This window comes from Aphelocoma coerulescens, chromosome 2 (assembly GCF_041296385.1).
Source record: "Aphelocoma coerulescens isolate FSJ_1873_10779 chromosome 2, UR_Acoe_1.0, whole genome shotgun sequence".
Classification (NCBI taxonomy): Eukaryota; Metazoa; Chordata; class Aves; order Passeriformes; family Corvidae; genus Aphelocoma; species Aphelocoma coerulescens.
This window is the reverse complement of record NC_091015.1, coordinates 145,367,234-145,386,641: the sequence shown is the minus strand read 5'-3', so window position 1 is coordinate 145,386,641 and position 19,408 is coordinate 145,367,234. Positions and strand designations below refer to the sequence as shown.

Below are 19,408 nucleotides of genomic sequence, written 5' to 3'. Positions count from 1 at the left end.
AACAGTAATGAACTGCAGACCTGTGCTCATCAGGCGTGCCTGACCAGATGACTGACAGCATCTTCGTGGAAATTAAGACGTTCTTGTATTGAGCTGCTTCTTGTAACACAGCAAGGGAAAGTCTGTGCTGATCTGGGTCACAGAAGCCCTGTGTGCGATCCCTTGCTGGCTGGCAGCAAGTGCAGGGTGAGCACCACAGACCCAACAGAGCCCCCTAGGGTTAGTAGCTGCCTGCACTGAATCCCATTTGACTCCCCAGCTGCTTTGAATTTTTTATTTACAGAGCTGGGATGGGCTTCAGTAACTGGTGAAAATGACATAAAGATTTCTATACTAACTGAAATTTATATGAAGATTTCAGAGGCATGATAATAGCAGACCAGTTGACCACATATATTTGCCATGTTGGTGTTACAGAAACAATGGGTTGCTGTGCTGATAAAATCTGCAATTAAATCCTTCTTCTCAGCACACTAGAATGTGAACCTTGTGAGTATAAAAAGGCTGTACAAGAACAACTGCTTAGAACTGAAATAAATGTTGTGACTGGAAAGAATTCATAATATCAAACCAAACCACTGGTCTGCAGCACTTTATATGGCACCTTACAGTGGCCAGGACATCACCTGTTGGCTCACAGTCACACACACTGAGGTATGCAATTTAAAACAACTGGCCTCTGCTTTAGAGATGCTTCTCTCCTAAGTATCCTGTCATCATCAGTGCTGGGACTTGTCCAAGGCTTTTGTGGAACAGGTGGCAACCTCATGGCTATGTGTTGGCCATTCCTGGGAGTGGGGATCAGAGCTTGACTGTTGGGGCTGTGTTCATGGTCCCAACTGCTGCTCCATCAGCTCTGCAGGAAGGTAGCAGACACGGGGGGATGTGTTGCAGGTCAGGGCTCCCCCCTGCCAGGATGCATCCCCTTGGGCTGAGATACCAAATCCCTCAGGGCGAGCACATAACTTCATTCCACATTACCCTTTCCTATCTGCTGAGGACACCAGGATGTGCAGAGTGGTCTCATCTCCAGGCTCAACACCTTGTATGTGCAGCTTACAGGCATATTATGGAGAACAGTGCTAATACTCAGTTTGCTGAAGACCAGCCTGTCTCACTGAACCTTTTGGCTGCCCCACTGGCAGCTACCTCTTCCTACCTACTTTTCAGAAAGAAAAAGGCCAGGGAAGAGCTGCAGAGTGCTTGGGACAGCCTGGGGAAAACAATTAATCTGGTTGTGTTTGTGCTCATCTGAGCTCATTTGGGCCTGCCCATGATGGGGAGGGTGAAGCCTCAACTGTTCTGTCTCAGCAGCTGGGGTTGGCTGGAGAAAACCAAGGCCCTCTTCTCCAAACCAGCTGCAGAGGACACGATTCAAAAGCCACTGTGTTGGCTACATGCCATGTGAAGTCCTGGGTACATGTATATGAACACATTTATGCTGCTGGATGCCCTTCCTCAGCCAGATAGGAAACATCCATGTTTCATGGTATGCAACTCCAGTTCAGTTTCTAGACAAGAACAGTGAATGGAATAAGACATTTTGGTCTACTCTGAAAAGTGTTTGATGTGAAACCACCTGAAATTCCCATTAGGTGCTTCAGATCCAAGTAAATCATAAGGACTAAAAAGACAAGTGTTTGTGTGTGGTTAGCTGGCTTGCTTTCTTATCACCCTCTCTTGTCTCCCTTCCCTTTTCACAAACCCATGACTGCAAAACACAAACCCAACATCTAATACTGCATAATATTGCTTTCTTCTCAGTAGTGCTTTCCTATCCATGTAGCTTCACCAAAAAAAAAAAGAGTCATAATACCAAATATTTCTAAGGAATTAGGTGATTCTGTTTTGTATTTCCCACCAGTTGAATGCAGCTTTTCCTACTGTAGCTTTTCCTAGGTCACAATGTTTTGGTTCCTCTCCCTGTTTCTAGTTGAACTCCAGAGAGAGAGGAAGCTCAGGCGTATTTTTTTACACACAGTACCTTCCCAGTTTCAGTATATAAATGTGGTACCATCTGTTAAGTCTATCAGAGATAAAATGTGATGCATCTGTGTGTGTTCAGCTTTCAGTTGATGGAGCAGATTCTGTAAATCTGCACAACAGCTCTTCTGGAAACATAAGAAATTCAAATGAAAATGCTAACTGGAATTTAGCATGTGTTTCTGTGTGAGTCACATTTTTTGTGACTCATTTATACGATAACATATTGCTAGAATGAGCATTATATGAGCCACATATACTCTTGGAAAAAACACGAGTTACCACTTTAAAACAAAATTACTCTTTCGCACTATTAATTTCTTAGGTTTCTTGTCTCTGTAGTAAGCATTTCTGCCATTCCAATTATAGTTGCCTTTTTTTTTAATAAGCTTGAAGTTTCCTTGACATACTTACTCAAGGAAACACCAGACCCACATGGGGTAAAAATGAGCTGTTGGTTACATCAGAGAAATTTTTTAGAACACATTCCTTGTGGAACCTGAAAAATCTATGTATTGATTAAATTCACACATATTTCTTAGAAGTGCAAATAAAATCAACTGTACGGTTGTGAACATAAAAGGCCAGAAGGCTAAACTGTATTGCCAAATCACAGAAGAAAAGTGAACACTGCTTCCAAGAGCACCTTAATACACCCTATCTGTTGGGTTTCTTTCCCCAGTTTTGAAGTAGCTTCAACAACCTAATCTACCTCTTTTGCCACAGTAACATTCCCTGTATATGCTGTCAAATGTGTTGCCTGGAAGGAACATCTTTGGTGTCACTGTGACTCTTTGGGACTTCTCGAACCTAATGCAAAATTGCTCTGCAGAGAGAGCAAGACTAATCAGAAATAAAGTCCCACACAAGAAATACAAAAACAGCAGCCCTGTGCTGTGAGAAACTTGCAGAAGGGTGCAAGAAGAGGGCAAACATAACAGCATACTTTACAAGAGGTCCAATGCTCAGGGTGCTAGTTGGAGCCACAGGTTGTTGTTTTTCCTACACTGATTTGTCTGATCTTATTCTGAGCTCTTTTTGAACTTCTGACCCACAGCAGGTGAGGGCTGGACTCACTGGACAATCAGCCTGATTGTGGTGGTTTCACATGAGTCCCTTCTGGCTGCTCTGGGTGACGCTACATCTCCTCTTTACCTGCTACATCTCCCCTTTGCCCGGTACCTGCCACCTCCAGCCCTCTCACCCACTAGGTTTTCATAACAGCAAATAAATTCTCATTCCCTGTGTCTTTCTGTTGCCTGGTCTGACAGTTCTTTATGTTGTTCCTCCCAGGAGAGGTTGCTTGGATTTACTTACCTGCTCTACAAAATTCTTTCTGAGACAGGGCACTAGAAGGGAAGCTATGCTTCCAGAGACAGTGGGCATCAAAACTGACTAAGAAATGATACAATTTATATTTTTGGCTTTTCTATTGCTTTCTTAACATTCTTAGCATTTGATTTACTTGTTTGACCAGAAATGAGCTAAGCTAATATTTTCACAGGTCTATCTGTTACAGCTACAAGACCCCTTTTACAAGTGGTCACGCTTCCTTCAGAGTCCACTACAGTGTTTGTGAAACAAGAGCGTGCTTCCTCTGTGCCCACTACTTAGCATTTTTCACCACTGAGTTTTTCTGCCGTTCCATGAGATTCTCCTGCAAGGACTTCTTGGCTAATTGTTTTCCCTGTTTTGAATAACGCTGAAAAAAAATGTTGTTAGATTTCCTTCCCCTTCCCAGATCTCTTATGACTGCACCAAAATGCATGGGTTGCAGTGTTGGAAAGACTGATAATCTATCTTATTATTCCCTATTCTTTATCCACAGTCTGTGAGATTCCCTTTTCTTTTCTCCCTACACATCTTAAGGTGCTTTTTAAAGCTTTTGATGAGAGATACTGCCAAACATGTTCTGAAAAAACAAGGAGTCTGTATCAACAAGGAGTCTGTATCAACAGGCTCTCCCTTGTCCACTAGATGATCCTCTGCTTCAAAGGATTCATAAGTCATGAGGTCCTCCTACAAGCACCACACTTCCCCATTGTGGCCTATATGTTCTTGTGTTTGTCTATGAGATTTTTCACTTTTTTTTTTCATGATGTCTATAACCCTGTTTCATATAGGTATCAGGCTGCTGGGGGTGTAGTTACCCAGACCTCTTCTAAAGACAGACCTCCCAGCAAGGGACATTCCACCCATGATCAGAAGAAGACTTTATACACAATAATGCACTTACCTTAAAAGCCAAAATGATACTTATGAAAAGGAGGATAATCACAACCAGACACGTAGGGTTCACAGACATAATCTCTTCCTTGTAGGGAAAATTGTTGGGCTGTATAAGCAAAAATAAGCAACACACTGTGAGTCAATTGCACAAGTCATTGAAGAGCCATTCAACTAGTGCATTCAATAATTAACAGCTTACAAATCTTTCTGTGATCTACTAAATCGGGAGCTCTCCCCACCAACAACCAGTTTCAGTAAGTGTGGCTACAACAGGCATTGTGAAGACTCAGCTGCCAAAGGCTCCCTGGAGGGCTGAGGGATTTGCTTTTTGCCTTGGATGTGGTGTGGGCTCTCTTTTCTTAGGTGCACACTGGGTTTGTATCTGACAAAAACTAGCAGAAGTCTGAGAACCTTGCAGCAGGAAATCTTCCATCATGGGAAATGGCAAGCAAATCTTATACTTACTGAGTTACCATTACACTGGCACTGGTTGCCAAAGAGAAGTAGCAGCTCTTTCCAGAAAGTCAAAGCAGGAAAAACTGGACAGCATAATCCTTTCACCTAAATATTTTATGACATTTCAAAATACACTGAGTCTATTCTGCTCCATCTTATTTAGGCTAAATTTGGACTACTTCTCTGGGAGCCGTGTCACGATTTCAAGTTGAAATGTGCCCCAGGCCCTTCTGTTACTGCATACATGAAATAGAGGTGACAAAATGAATCTTCCTGCTCAGCACAGGTTCTAGTCATTTACAGTTGTGAAACACTTTAGGATCAGTGACTGAAAAACAGCCTCTAAAAATGATACTGTATTTTTTATTGCTTAAAAACTCCACACCCTTTAAAATGAATGTTCCAACTAGTTCTAAAATACTGCAAGACACAAGTTCCTGTTTCAGTTAGAATAAATCATTGTTCATAGACAGAGCTGCTCTCCACAAAAGATAGCTCCACTGCAACAGTAGCTCATTATATCTGAATGCAAGACTTCCTTCCATACAACTCCCTTTTCCCTTACAGGTCTAATTACTTAACCAGGCCAGCTCTGCATCCTTGTCAGGACAATTAACTAGACCAAGCTATAACTGTATTCTTGGCAATGATGGTGTAAATCCAGAGTAACCCCTTAATAACCCCTATTCCAGCACTCAGCCCAGTGCATCAGGAAATTATCCTTTTTTGGACAGCTGCTACTGAGAACAGCTCTTTATTTAGTGCTTCCATGAACTGTTCAGAGTGGTTAACATCAACAGCAGCTGTAACCATTTGCAGATAAATGTTACATAAGCACATTTTCCGCTTCTTGACAGCAATGTTTCTGTTCCTCTACTGAATTCCATGGCTGAAGTTTTTATCATGTTATCTTCTTTGTCGAGGTACAGTTTTTGTAGGGAACTAGCTTGCTATAATTCAGTAAGTTACTACTTTTTTTTTTTCCCCCACAAAAGGTTATTCTAAATATAGTGGATGCAGTTACCCAGAGACCAAGAAAGCAAGACTATATGCCAAGAAACAATGCACTAAAAAATTAAACAAAAACCTTATATGCATAAAATTTAAGTATTAATGCCCCAACCTGCCCTCCTGCTTGCAGGAGGGAGACTATAAGTTAGAAAGTTAGAAAGTCTGGTCAGTCAAGGACAGTTACAGTAAAAACTGTACCCAAATGATTTTTTCAGTACTGATCTACCATTAAAAACAGTCAAAATAGTTTGTGAATGTAATATAAAATTCCTATTAAGACCTTGGTTCTGCTACACACTGGTTTTTGGGACCCAGTCACTGGTCAAAGACTGGATGCTATGTTCTTGGCCATAACCTAATGGCCTGTTTCTAGACATCAGCTCAAATGGGATTTGCATGGGGGCAAGAGGGGGGGAGGAAAATGACCAAGAAAGTTCCCACTACCTTTAAAAGCAGGAACATCTTCTGGAGCCATGAACCCTGGTCAAGTCTGGTGCAGGATGTGCTGCTCAGCAGTGCCTGGCCTTCCCTTATATCAGCCCCAGTGTTTCAGCACATAATTCAGCAAAGCCAGGAGAGCGCATGAGGAACAAATACTGTGGTTTGTCCTCTTCAGGCTCAGCTTTCTGAGTCTCTGTCCTGAAAAGATGAGGGGTATAAGCAGCCCCAGCAAGGCAATGGGTGCTACACCCATGCCGTGCAGATGCCAGAGCTGCCTGTGAGATCCTGGTGCAGGGTGTGAAAACTGAAGTCAGTCCCTTCCAGAGCTTCCAGGCTTTCTGTATGGGAGACAAAGCCTTCAGGGTAATGGATAGCCCAGGAGCATTGGATCAGCATGGAAGAAACCCTTTTGTCTTTTTTTGCTAACTGGGCTGGGCCAGCCTAAGAGAAGTCTGATATTAAGTCACAACTACAAACCCCTTCAGTGCTGTAGGAAAACCAATTTACAAAACCTGCAGCTTTTGGCAAAGAAGCAGGAAAGATTGTAGGAAGCATGTCAACTGGCTCCAGTCTCAGCTCGTACAGGGAACTGGTGCCATCAGGCAACCCTTGGGGTCCCATCCCATGGCTGCAACTGTTCCCAAAATCTCATTAATTCCTACAGAAAGCAGGTACAAGAGTGGTTTAGATGAACCAAACCATTGGCCTTCACTGACTATGGTGACGAACTTAAACACTGATATGGATGCGTGAGGTGGGACAAGAAATTCTGCTCCTGTGCTGGGAGTTTGCTCTCCTGTGGGAAGTCCAGTAGCTAAAATCGTGCTGCTGGGAAGGTTCCAGGCACCAGGCTCAGTGCTGCAACTTCTGGAAAAAGATCAGTGTCAAATGTTGTGCAAGGTTTGATGAAGCTGAGACTGAAATACATCTGGGTGGGAAAAATCAAGCCTATCGCTGGAAATACAGGAGTGATTTTGCAGCAGAACATGATGAAATTTTCTATACAAACAAAAGGTAGTTGTAATGGTGTTGCACTGCCATGCTAAAGTCATAATTAAAGTGTCATTTATAACCTTATCACAGACAGGGAGAAGGCTGTGTACATAATAATATACCTGACACACTTCTAATTTTAAAAAAATTACTGCTTATTCATATCAAAGCCCTATTAGACACTTAAAAAGTCTCTAAAACATGCATGGAAAGTACATTTCTACTGCATTGGTATTGTACAAATGCACAAGAAGAATAAAATGACAAAGCTTAAGCCGTTTCTCATTCCCTCAGCCTGCTTGCATAACCTTTCACAACTTCCTTCCCCTTGGACCACAAAAAATCGCCTTTAAAATATGGGGCAGATTGTCATTCCAAGTTACAATCCTCCAAGTATCAAAATCTTACAAAATTGAAAGAAAACAGCAATGTGTCTGTAGAATTTGCAAAGCTCTGCTATGAAGTTAGTGGTACTTCTTTGGAATTAAAAATGTCAGAAAGGATATTTCGGTTTTAAGCTTTAGTTTATAGGAAAAATTTCTTTAGGTTAATCTCTTTTATGTTCTCTATGCGTTTCTCCATGGATTTAAAAGCATGACTGATGCCACCTGAACTGTCAGGCAGCAGCATTGCAGGCAGTCCCACTGTTAAGCTACTTAATATACTTTGGAATTTTGTTTAGATGAACTGTCATAGTCTTGTACTTTGATTAGAAAAAAGTTTGCATAACTAAGTTGCAGACCATCCTGTTCTGCACCTCTGCTTCAATCCATTTCACATACCAGAAGATGAAGTGTTTAATTTGACAGCTTTAAAATGCCCATATATCAAAGATTTAGTGGGGTTAAAGGAAAGAAATGTACTTTAGGTTAAACTACTTTAGACCTCTGCTTAGACCAAGAACTAAAATGATTTTTATTTTACACATGTTGGATTTGCTGTATGCAAAAGTTTTTGCTTTTTAAATGACAATGATAATGACCAAGACAACCAGTGTAACTCTTAGAAACTTTGATCACATAATCACCATCAAAGTTACCAAATGCAAAATTTGTAACATTTACTTATTTTACATGACCCTTCATGTTAAGATGCTCTTGCCATCTATAGCAATTAAGTAGCACACCTGTGTGCAGCTGGGTATCTAAAGGCAACAGAAAGTTTCCAAAGACACTGTGCCTAGAAAAGAAGCAGCCAGTATAGACTGATGTTACCAAACACCTTGTGAACATAATTGCAACATTTTCAGCTATGGCCCTGCCCAGCTTATTGATATGTACTCACCACCTTGCTAAAAATACATGGAGAAGTTCACAGTAGCTGTAACTCATCACTGACAGACAGACTGAAATCTGGCAGATGTGCACCAAAGTAACTATATAATGATCCCAGATACTACTGAAGGGAAGTAGAAATGGTTAAAGACACAGGGTTTTCATCACCTTGGAGCAAGCAGAAAGTTATGAGACTGCTAAATGTATCCCGTTACCTAAGGCACAGTTTCTTCCAGATTCAATTCAGCAATGGATCTGAAGAACAATTGGTATTTTTCATTTACCTTATGGAATTGTGCCCCCTAAAATATCATTCCCCAAATGCAAAGCAGTTTTAGAGGAACAGAAACTGTAAGAATGCCAGGAAGAAGCACAATCCTGGTTTCCTGCCTACCCTGGCAGACCACTGCAAAGGGATTGAGGGCAAGACAACTCCAAGGCTTATTTGCAAACCATCAGGAGGGATCACACCCAAATGCACTGCATTTATGGTGTAATTGCTTGCATTTAGTTTCATCTTGTCCCATGTCTGAGTATCTGATAACAGTGGATGTGTCCTTCACATCTCCCCTTTGCTTTTTCCCGCTCAGAGTGTATTTACTCTGAACCAAATGTAACAACCTTAAGCCAACTGATGTAGCCCTTCCAGGTAAAGGTACATGGCGTTCCAGTTGAGCCATTTGTACTTGGGACCACGGCTAAGACACAGGAGGCGTAATCAGCTTCAAAGCAGATGGAGAACAGCTTCAAACTTTGTTAAAGAGGTGACATTAACTGTTCAAAATTCATCACAGCCCTTGGTAGTTTTTCCCCATCACTAATCTCCAATACGAATGACAAAATACACACTAATCCTTGTTTCTAAATGAATTTAACTTGGACTAGCTTCCAGCTGCTCATTAGCATTATGCCTCACATCTAATTTAAACAGCCTGCTAATACCTCATTATTTTGCATGTGAAACCTCTGATGGCACTACCTCTTGGTCTTCTTTCTCATAAATGAAGCAGGAAAAGCTGATTGTCTCTCATCATACTACAATATATCCAGCTTTTATATATATATTTTTGAGGAAATTTTCTGCATGTTCTCTGACTTAAGCATTGTTTTTACAACCAGACTCCATAAATAAATGGAGAAAACCCACATTACCAACAGAGAAGGGAAGTCTCCTCTCTATTACTATTAATTGCTCTTTTTTCTGTCCACAAATCCCAAGAGCAATTTTTGCAAACAGCAAAACAACCCAGGGACTCTACTTTTGGCTCTTAAATCCCTAGGTTGCTTACAGGGTCACTGCATCCCATGCAGAGTTGTCAAACCGTATGCTCATCTGTATTGTTCAGGCTTTTACATTTCTTTGCATTTATCTCTGTAGCACACATTAGTGGCTGAACTCAAGTTCTCAGGCAGTCTAGCTCAGTGTCAGCCATGGGTTTTATTAGAAGTGAATTTGCTGGGAAAAGTCACAGGTACTGACACTGGGAAATGGCGAGATGTGCTCACTCTGGGCAGTGCAGGGTAGGGTCTTCAGAGGATGACACAGAACAGCCAGATTATACTCCTGCTCACAGCCTCCCACCAAAGGACTCAATTCCTCTAGAAAATGAGCCTGGAGAAGTTTTCCCAAGGCTGAAATTAGCTTTTGTGAAGTGCCTCTTGGATTCCAACATTATTAATGGAAGTTAGGAGGAGCATGACATCTACTGCTGATTCCGGAAGACGTTCCTCTACCCAAAATAGAAACTCACTGGCAGATGGTCGGCTTGACTACGACCCTTTGCAGTCTGCCAGCTAACCTCTCCTAGTCCATGTGATACATCCTGTATTGATCTAGTGCTTTATCATTGCTCTGAGCATCATGCTGTGAAGTCAAACATCTCATGAAAGTCCATTATGCCCCTGTCCATCATTATTGATGAAGTCAGTAATCTTGTCAGTGAAGGAAAATGAGTTTGCCTGCAGGACTGATTTTCCATGAAACTGTGCTGGCAGTCATTAATCACTTTTCTCTGGTTTAATCCTTTATCAATGGATGGTCCTCTCAGCCCCAGCCCTTCTGTTATTACTCTGCTTGGTAGCAATGTCAGGCTAATCAGCCTATAATTATCCTGGAAATCCCCCTTGCCCTTTTGAGCACTGACAGTTTAGCACTCCTGAAGTCCTGGGGCATTTCATTACCAGTCCAGAATATGATTTACAACAGCAAGACAAGGATGTGTGCAACCAAAGATTCTAACACTCCAGAGCAGCAGCACAGACCACAGATCCCTTCCAAGGCCTGCTCCTTCTATTTCTGCTACAGAAGGGCCTATTATTATTTTATCTGCAAGGAAATACAGGGATGTTTTAGCACACATTTCGAGAGGAACAGCTGCTCTTTGCCCTTCTAGTGAGTCAGCTCCAAATGCAGCACCAGATTTTCAGCAGAAGAGCAAGAAGCTTTTAAGTGCACATTTCCCAGCCTGCTTTTGTCCCTGTCTTGTTCTTGCACAGTGACCAAGACTGACAAAAACCTGGTGACAACTCATGCTCTGGGAAGTGGGAGGAGTTCCTGCAGCCACACAGATGCTTGTGCTGCCAGAAGAGCAGGGCTGGCACCGATGCAGCAGCAAGGGTCTGTAGGCAAAGGACAGGCAGGAGGGCTCCAGCAGCAGCAGTGCCAGCTTTAGCACTCACTGAACCATGGCTGTAATTTGCTCTTTTCCACTCGTATCTCTGAGAACCTTTTGATTTATTACTCTACTTCTCTTCCAGCACACCATCAGCTGTGAATGCAGGTGGGTGCTAAATAAGATGAAGGATAACAGCCTCCTGATGCATCCCAGCTCTCACTGGCATGACACATTGCCTCCTCCTGCAAATTTGTGCAGCTACTTATCTGCCTGCTGTTTCTCATTACCTGTTATTTATACCGGCCAGCTTTCCATCCACACAACAAAGTTCACAGCCAAGCTAATCTGTATTCAGGTTCTCAAGGCAGATTTTCAGAGACATTTGCAGCACTGGCTTCTCCAGAGCTCTGTGACTCCACGTGAACCCTGCTGGACATGGGACATGGTCCTGTGATGAGACAGAGGCTGGTGGGCTCTTGTCTTTACTGTAGGGGGTTGTACATATCGTGTACACTTAGGCAATACTGGCCATAGCTGTCTGGCCAAAGCAGAACAAGAAGGGAGCCTCTAAATGCCCCTAGGACAGAATCTAAAATATTTTCTAGCAAAACCAAACCTACAATCAATCAAACTCCTGCCTAATGAAACGTGTTATAGCTACCAAATAAATTAAAAGGAGCAACAAAATATCCTTGAAATAGCACCAAAAATAAGCCACTGATATGAACACAGTAACTCTTAATGTAAAAGCAATTATTTATCATCTATGTCTTGCAATATGAGTCTCACTCTAAATGAAGGGTGCTGAGAGCTTTCATGTCATTGCAAAACTTCAGAGCTTTTCACAAATACTGTAGTAAGTTAGTAATGTAGCCTTGCAAGGATGTTGAATTCAGACTGGCAAGGACTGAGAGAACTTCTCAAGGACTGCATGAGAAGGATACCACTAGCTAGAAATACAGGACAAAAACTGCACCTTACAGAGGTTTTTTTCCCCCAAAGCCCCCAAAGGCTTGTGAACATCAAGTGATTTACCAGTTGACGGAGGTAGTCCTGAATTGTGCTGGGATAGACGAGTACACTGATGGCAACCAACGTGTTGAGAGCAAAGTCAAAGATCTGGTAACAGAAGAAAGGGATGATCCAAGCTGCATGTTGCTAAAAATGAAATAAATTAGAAAACCATCAGCCGTAAGTTAAAATAGAGGCATATATGTCTTTCTACAGGAATCTAAGGAATATTTGACATTATGCAGTAATAAATCAGCTAAAAGAAATATGACATTCAGCCAAAGGGTTGGCCAAGGCAGTTTGGCCACGGAACTGCAGAAATATGTCCAGTGCAACTCCCACAACTTGTTACATTAGGACATTTAGAAACCACACGATACTTGTCCTTTCTAATTAACAGGATTAATGTTGGGACAAACCACAGGCTTGGGAGGTGAATGGGAAAAAAATCCCCAAATTTTGATAGGTACAAGATTCAGTTCTCTGAATTCACCATTTGCCCAGAGCTTACTCATATTTGAAACTGCAGACAATCAACACAATGGGGCAGTCCTGCTGCCTGCAGCAGGGGCCCTGGGGTACCACTGATCTAAGCAATCAGTTCTGTTTCCTCTTCAATTTCTCTTTTTTCCCTCTCTCAGTTTCAGCTAAACAAGTAAAGAAGCAATTGTCAGAAAACAGTTTTCTTAATTTTGTTTCTACGGAGTTGTGTAGTTCACTTTATTCCTGTCTTCACTGAATACAATGAATTACCTTATATGCGCCATACGTAGCCATTGCACAGATCAGAATCATAAGGAGAGAAATTGCGGTGGCAATGCACATATCTGGAAAAGAGACACATCAATGATTGCAGATAAATTCAGAGCTTGGTTCAGTTATTTTGCCATCTCCCTTGCGCAGAGCATCTCAAATGGCAGGGTGGGAGATGGGTGGAGATGGGGTCAGGTGCATTGTTCAGCCATTGCTGAAGGAAATCCCTGGCTTTTGCGGGGAGCCTCCTAAATACAAGAAGCAAAGACAGTGCTTCTGTCTGTGCAAGCCTGCAGCATTACACTGTGCTTACACTAACACTGTGCAAACCACTACAGCCTCCATAAGGCTGTGGAGATGAATGGTCTAATTTTTCTAAGGATTTTCAAAACTCAGAAGCAGCTTTAACAAGACTTTACTTTGACAAGATTTTACTGGTGATGCTGACATCTGTAGTCAGAATGTGTCTGCTTTTCTGCACTACAGATTGTTTCTTCACCAACAGCTGCTGCATACAATTGCTCATATATCTCTATACTGGAAAAGGAGCAAAACTGGCAGATAAAGGCATCTGTCTTGGGGTGACTTCATGATGTGTATCCCCTATCGCTGCTCTTTGCCCAGAAATTAATTACCACAGAAATAACATCTTGAAAATTTTCATTTCAACCAAGAATACTACAGAGATATATTTATTAATGAAAATGTGTAAGTGTCAGGAAAGGTAAAGCAGTAAAGGAAGGAAAATATTTTTAAGGTTTTGATTGGAGTAATTACAGGACTCCTATCTTTTTCTTCTACTGCTGATCAGCTTTCAATTAACTTTTCATTAGATTTAAGAAGTTCTTAAGCCATGAACAGTTGGAAGGAGATCCTGAGGGGAAAAAATTACATAAGTTTGGTCTTTTCATATGCACCTCCCTAGATATCATTACAGACCACTGTCAGGAGATCAGAAGTGAATTTCTGAACCTGACCTTACAGTGAGTTTGGAAGTGCAATGGAACATTGTGCCTATTTTTCTGAGGTTAAGTCAGTGCACAAAGAGCATAGAGGATGTGAGGTATACAGGACATGGCTTCAGACATGCCACCTCTGTTGGTATTGGTGAAGTACCTGCTGTTCACATTGCTGTCACCAGGTGTGTTTAAACTCCCTGCCTTGATGAGGCACGTGGAGGACCCAAGATGCACAAACACATGACAGTGTTCAGGATGTTCATTACCAACTTTGGAAGCATTCAAAGTGTAAAGATTACTTCATTTGATCACAGAGTTGCCACAACTTCTAACTCCAGCACATGATAAGGAGCATCCCACAGCATGGGACTGGCCCTCAACTCCCTGGATGCATCACAGTCAGGTTCTGCATAGGTGCCCTGGAGCCTTCGCCCAAGTCTCTGACAGATCCTAATCTGGTAGCTGTGAACAGGTCTCACCTGCCACCACCAGGAAGCAGTGCAGGCTCACCCAGGTCATGGCTGAAGAGGAAGGACAGGCACTGAGTCTTGTCCGTCATTATTTCCAGCCTATCAGTGTGATCATCCATGCAGAAGACAAAAGACCCAGTCCCTGATCCTCCTGTGCCTGAGGGAACACAAACCTTGCCCTAGATGGCACTCGTCCAGATTTCTGCTGGCCCTTGATGCAGAGAGGAACCTGAGACTTGTGAAGCTGGTGGAAAAATGAGCAAGAGGAGACTGCTGCTGACAGGTGAGGACATCTCCAGAGGTGCTTATGTTCTCTGGCTCCTTGGGCACTGTACCTACCCAGTACCCAGACCTTCAGAATCCCGGTCCCTCCTTTTCCAGAACACTGCCTGTGCCCTGGGTTTCAGGACTCTTGTTCTCTCTTTCTTGCCCCCAAATTTTGTCCTTCTGAGTGCGTAAGGACTCAAATGCCACAGAAGAAGTCCTATGGCAGGCTACTTCCTAATTTAATGGATTAAATTTGAAGGATAAAGTGCCCTTTCCTGGCACTGGAAGGAGCACATTCAAACCACTGCAGTCTCTAGTCTGATGAGGCCCTGGAGCACAGATGTCCTTTCTCACAGTACAAATGCTCAAATCTTTGTCTTATTGTCAAAATAAGCAGGTCTCCCCCAGGAGAGGGGCCTGCACTCAGCAGTGGGTTTAGCTGCACCCTGGTGCTCACTGCTTCCTTCACAGTGGCATCCTGCAACTCAGCTCATGGGTGCTACAAAATGCCATCAGGAGGCAGCTGGGCTCCCTGCTTATCATTCAGGAGGGGATGACATCTCAGTGCATCCCAAACTGCTCTTCAAAGGCACCTCCTTCTCCTCTTAGAATGAGCAGAGAATCCAGACAACCAGTGCAGGTGTTTGAGCTGCATTACCTTGACCAGTTTCTAGGGTTTTAGGAGCTGTAAAGGCTGTGCTGTGCCTGTTGGAAGTGATCTGAATTCTGCCCTCAAGAGAAAGAAGCATCCACAAAATATACCTCTACTAATAAAAGGTACTGCAGCCTCTTCAGACACTTCTGGTTGTGTGGCCATTTACTCTGGCTGCCTACATACATCCTGTGAAATCAAAATTATTTTTAATAGACCAGGTACAATTGAGGTAATGAAAGAAAAGGAGAAAAGTGAAAATGGCTGCTGTAGCCACTAACCTCAACTGAATCTCTTGTAAAAGAGGCTCTTGGATCAATATTTTTATTCTGACCTTTAGTTTGGAGGCACCGCTTATGCATTTATTCTTGATCTCAGCCACATACTTCCTGCATCCAGCGGGGAGCTGCTGTCATTGTCATTTGCAGCAGATGCAGCAGTCACAGGTTCCACTTTGCTGGTGACTGCAGCAGTACTGGTTCAGAGCCAGAGCCCAGAAAATTGTGATGAACTTGACATTGAAGCTCTGGTCTGACACACTCATGTTCCCTGTCTCCAGTGTCTCCCTAGCTGTGATCCATTATGCCAAGTCCTAGTTGGCTCAAGCTAGTTCTTTCTCATTTAAGGCTTCATTGGGTTTTTTGAGCTGTGTCAGCTTCAATTAATCAGAATGAAACTAGAAATGCAGCACATTAAATGAGAAACTGACAGGGGTGTGTGATTTTTTTTTTCCAGCCATGCTGTGCTTTCTGTGGCATTCATGGCTAGAAGGGCTATACTCAGACCACTGAAGGGGTTATCCAGCCTATTGCCCTAGATGGCTTTTTGAGTTTTCTCGTTGCATTTAAAGCAACCAGTTGAGTTTTTAATTCTTATAACTTACAGTGACATCCTACTTTCCTGCCTCTTTAGAGAGCAGATGCTGCTGGGGCTGGGCAGAGCTCCTGTCATGGGGTGCTTGTGTGCACAGCAAGCTGCAGTTGGAGCTCCCTCGAATCCACCTCAAAAGTATTTACTTGCTTTCCCCTCCCCTCTTGCAGAGGCAGCTGATGGTGGGTCCTGCAGGAACAGGGAGGGGCAGTCAGCAAGGCCAGTCCCTGAGCCAGGACTTGTGTGGAGTGATGAAGACCTTAAATCCTCATCACCTGCCCCAGCCCTGGAGTTAATCGCTGGCTCACAGCTTTGACAGCGGGGGCCAGAAAGCTGCTGATCAGCAGCCTGCAATCTTCAGGCAATTTCTCCCACTCTCCCAGCCTTATTTATCCAACAGCCTCCTGACTGCCAGCTAAGGATTACTGCCTTGCTGTCTCCTCCAGGCCGCTTGCGCAAGCTCGATGCCCCTGCTGCCGTGCAGCCTCCTGGGTCACAACCTGCACAGCAGCAGCATTTTCTCCCTGGGGAAAGAGAGCAGGCCAATGAGAAGCAAAGAGTATCCTGCACCTTTGAGCCCAGCACATTTACTCCAGAGTATAAAACCAGACTGAAAGATGCCACCCTGAATATCCTGGGCCGGGCAGGGATCTAGTTTTCCGCCCCTCCCTATATTTGGGACTCATACTACATGGGTGGTGTTGATGGAGTAGAATGCACCTACTTCCCCACTTCCATTTATCCCCCAGCAGAAGTCCAAGCCTGCTGTCTGTAAATTTCTTTATTAAAAATTTTCTATTTGAATTAGTATTTTTAAGTCCTGGGTGCATGTCATATTCAGCAGAGAGATCATCACATTATTCTCCCCTGCCTTGAGATCTCTGCTTGTCCTGTCTGCCCATCCCACGGAAGGGACACAGGCAGATTTTGACCTATGTTGCTGACATCAGTGTCAAAGTTCCCCTCAGTTTCTGTAGGGCACACAGTGGATTTCATTCCTTGTTGTCGTGTGGCCTGTGAAGTATCACACACATCTCTGACACTGTGACAGCAGTAAATAAAACCAAGCAACACCCACTGCTTGTTTGGGCTGTTGACATGTCAGGATGATGGTCTGTGTGTCTGAAGAAGCTGAGCAGAAGGCTCAGGCAAAACCCTCTGGGAAGTCAAAATGAATTACAGGGCTTTTCCATCTCCTGTTCTGAGATTATTAGTCTTTTAACAGCAGCAGTAGTACACTGAGCAGCTCACACATTTCTAATTTTCCCTAGTCCAGCTTCTAAACTCCCTCAGGAAATAATAAAAAGAAAGATGAGACTAAATGGGCTCAGATGAATATCCAGCCCAGGAGGAAGCCCAGCATTTTACCCAGCTCCCAGATGTACATCTTGGAGAGCCACACAAACCACACACACTGGTGTCTTCCAGTACCTCCATCTGCCACATGGTTAAGTCTTGGCAGACTTTCTTCCCCCTTGTTTCCTTTCCTAGAATAGAAGGGAAAATAAACAGCCTAGAACTTTTTCTAAGTGTTCGAGTAAATTCTTTCACTGCCTAATCAAACAGGCATTTTGGAGCCTCTGGTAATGCCCTTGGAACCACAATAAATCCCAGAATTAGAACCGATGTTGCACTGGTATTTTCAAGCAGTTTGCATTAGACTGGCTGTGACTCTGCAGGTGGCAGGAATTTTTCCCACTGCTGGAACAGAAAATTGATAATCCTCCATAAACCAGACACAGCTAGAAATAAATCTGAATACAAATACTGGGGGAATCCTGGTTTCTTGGAAGTCAAGGGAAACCTGTCATTAACTTCATTTCAGTACTGTGACTCAGCTGATAAGTTTATTTCCAGATGATGTTTTCAGATCTTTTATGAGGGATCCTCTTAGCGGAGAGAGAGAAAGGGAGTGAAAAATTTTACACGTAAAGGCTGTGTCTGCCTTTTTTTGTTGTTTGCTACTGATAGGAGCATCAACAGTAATGAGAATAATGGCCATTAGTGTTTACATCATTATTATTTGTCAGCAGAAGTACATAAAGGTAACAACGTTGGGACCTTCTTCAGCATAAAAAATTATGTATCTTCCTGTATTTCATACACATGGTTTCAGTGCATGCAGCTAACCTGAAAAACATTTCTTCAAAAAAGACAAATAAAAGTAGAAAAAGATAAGAGTATGTGGAAGTTTGTCTGATGACTTATCTCCTAATAAAACATTTCATTGCATTTGAACAAATATAGTCATACTTAAAGAAGAGAGAAATTATCTCCTGCAAGTTATTTCCAGTAACTATAAAAGTCAGTAGCTTGATTCAACTGCCTTTACTCAGTAAGGCACCAAACCAGAGGGAGTCAAAGAATAAAAGGAGACATTAATTCAAGTGTTCATTCGTAATTTAACTGCCTGTGAAATGTTCCCTTTACCAAATGGAAATGAGGTCGCTTGGCCCATAAGCCATCCTTTCACAGTCTTGCAGGGTTCACTTCAGAAGCCTTGATAAAAATATACAGAAAACACAATTTTCAAGTGTAGATGGAAATCCCCAACGTACTTGATCTGACAGCTATTGCATTACAAAACAGAATTACAATTTTAAAGCCTTGGGCACTGGCAGGCCTCTGATGTCAGCTATATAAAACCACACTGACAGACAGTCATTACCAAGGTTAATCTCTGAGAATTAGGACAAGGCAGTCAGTTTTAATATGTCAGAATCAGCTAGGAGCCCATCTGTATCTACTATGGTCCTTACTTTCTTAAATCCAGTTATATAAAAAGATTTTTAGTCGGAAGTTGTAGGTGGTTTTTCAATGAAGACACAATAAAGTAGCAATCACTCACTCCTTATCATTAATTCAGTGTAGACCCTCCAGGGATATTTGCATTAAAGACCTTGTGGAAATAAGCATCCCTTAAATGATACCCAGCAGCTCTGACACAACAAAGGGCAATTATTTTTCTCATGTGTGGGGCTCTTGCTTCTATGGATATTTTTATTAACTTCAGTAGGAATGAGGAAAGGACTTAGAGCTTTAGCTGTGGATGGGGGAGATTCTGAGCAGAAAGACACCAGTGTGATTAGCAATAGACCTTGTTTCAGAGTATTATGAGAGAAGTTGAATGTAACCATCTTGTGAGCAGATATGAAAATAAACAGACATTTTTATCAAAATCACATAGAGGGAAAACTTTACTACATATGAATTAAACAGTTAATTCAACAAACATCACCAAATAATTTGAAAAAGTTATTGAACAAGGAAACATTTGCAAAGGACGGGAGGTTTTGTAGGAGACATAAATGACCTATCTTACCCGTCCCTGAAATTGAAGATTTTCTATGATGCCTTTCAGTGAGAGAAAGAACTGCTCTGTGACTCTACAGCTGATATTTATACTTGCATCTTTTCGAGCAGG

General features: G+C 42.6%; 1 protein-coding gene across 1 annotated transcript in view; it reads right to left on the bottom strand.

Annotated features, from left to right (window-relative positions):
- LAPTM4B (lysosomal protein transmembrane 4 beta) overlaps window positions 1–19,408 on the bottom strand; it is a 61,797-nt gene that overhangs the window by 23,909 nt on the left and 18,480 nt on the right. Inside the window, exons 3-5 of the mRNA XM_069005194.1 lie at window positions 12,767–12,840; window positions 12,038–12,160; window positions 4,220–4,318 (exon numbers count right to left, since the gene is read on the bottom strand). Of these exons, the coding sequence (XP_068861295.1) occupies window positions 4,220–4,318; window positions 12,038–12,160; window positions 12,767–12,840 (296 nt within the window). The remainder of the gene's footprint in view (window positions 1–4,219; window positions 4,319–12,037; window positions 12,161–12,766; window positions 12,841–19,408) is intronic.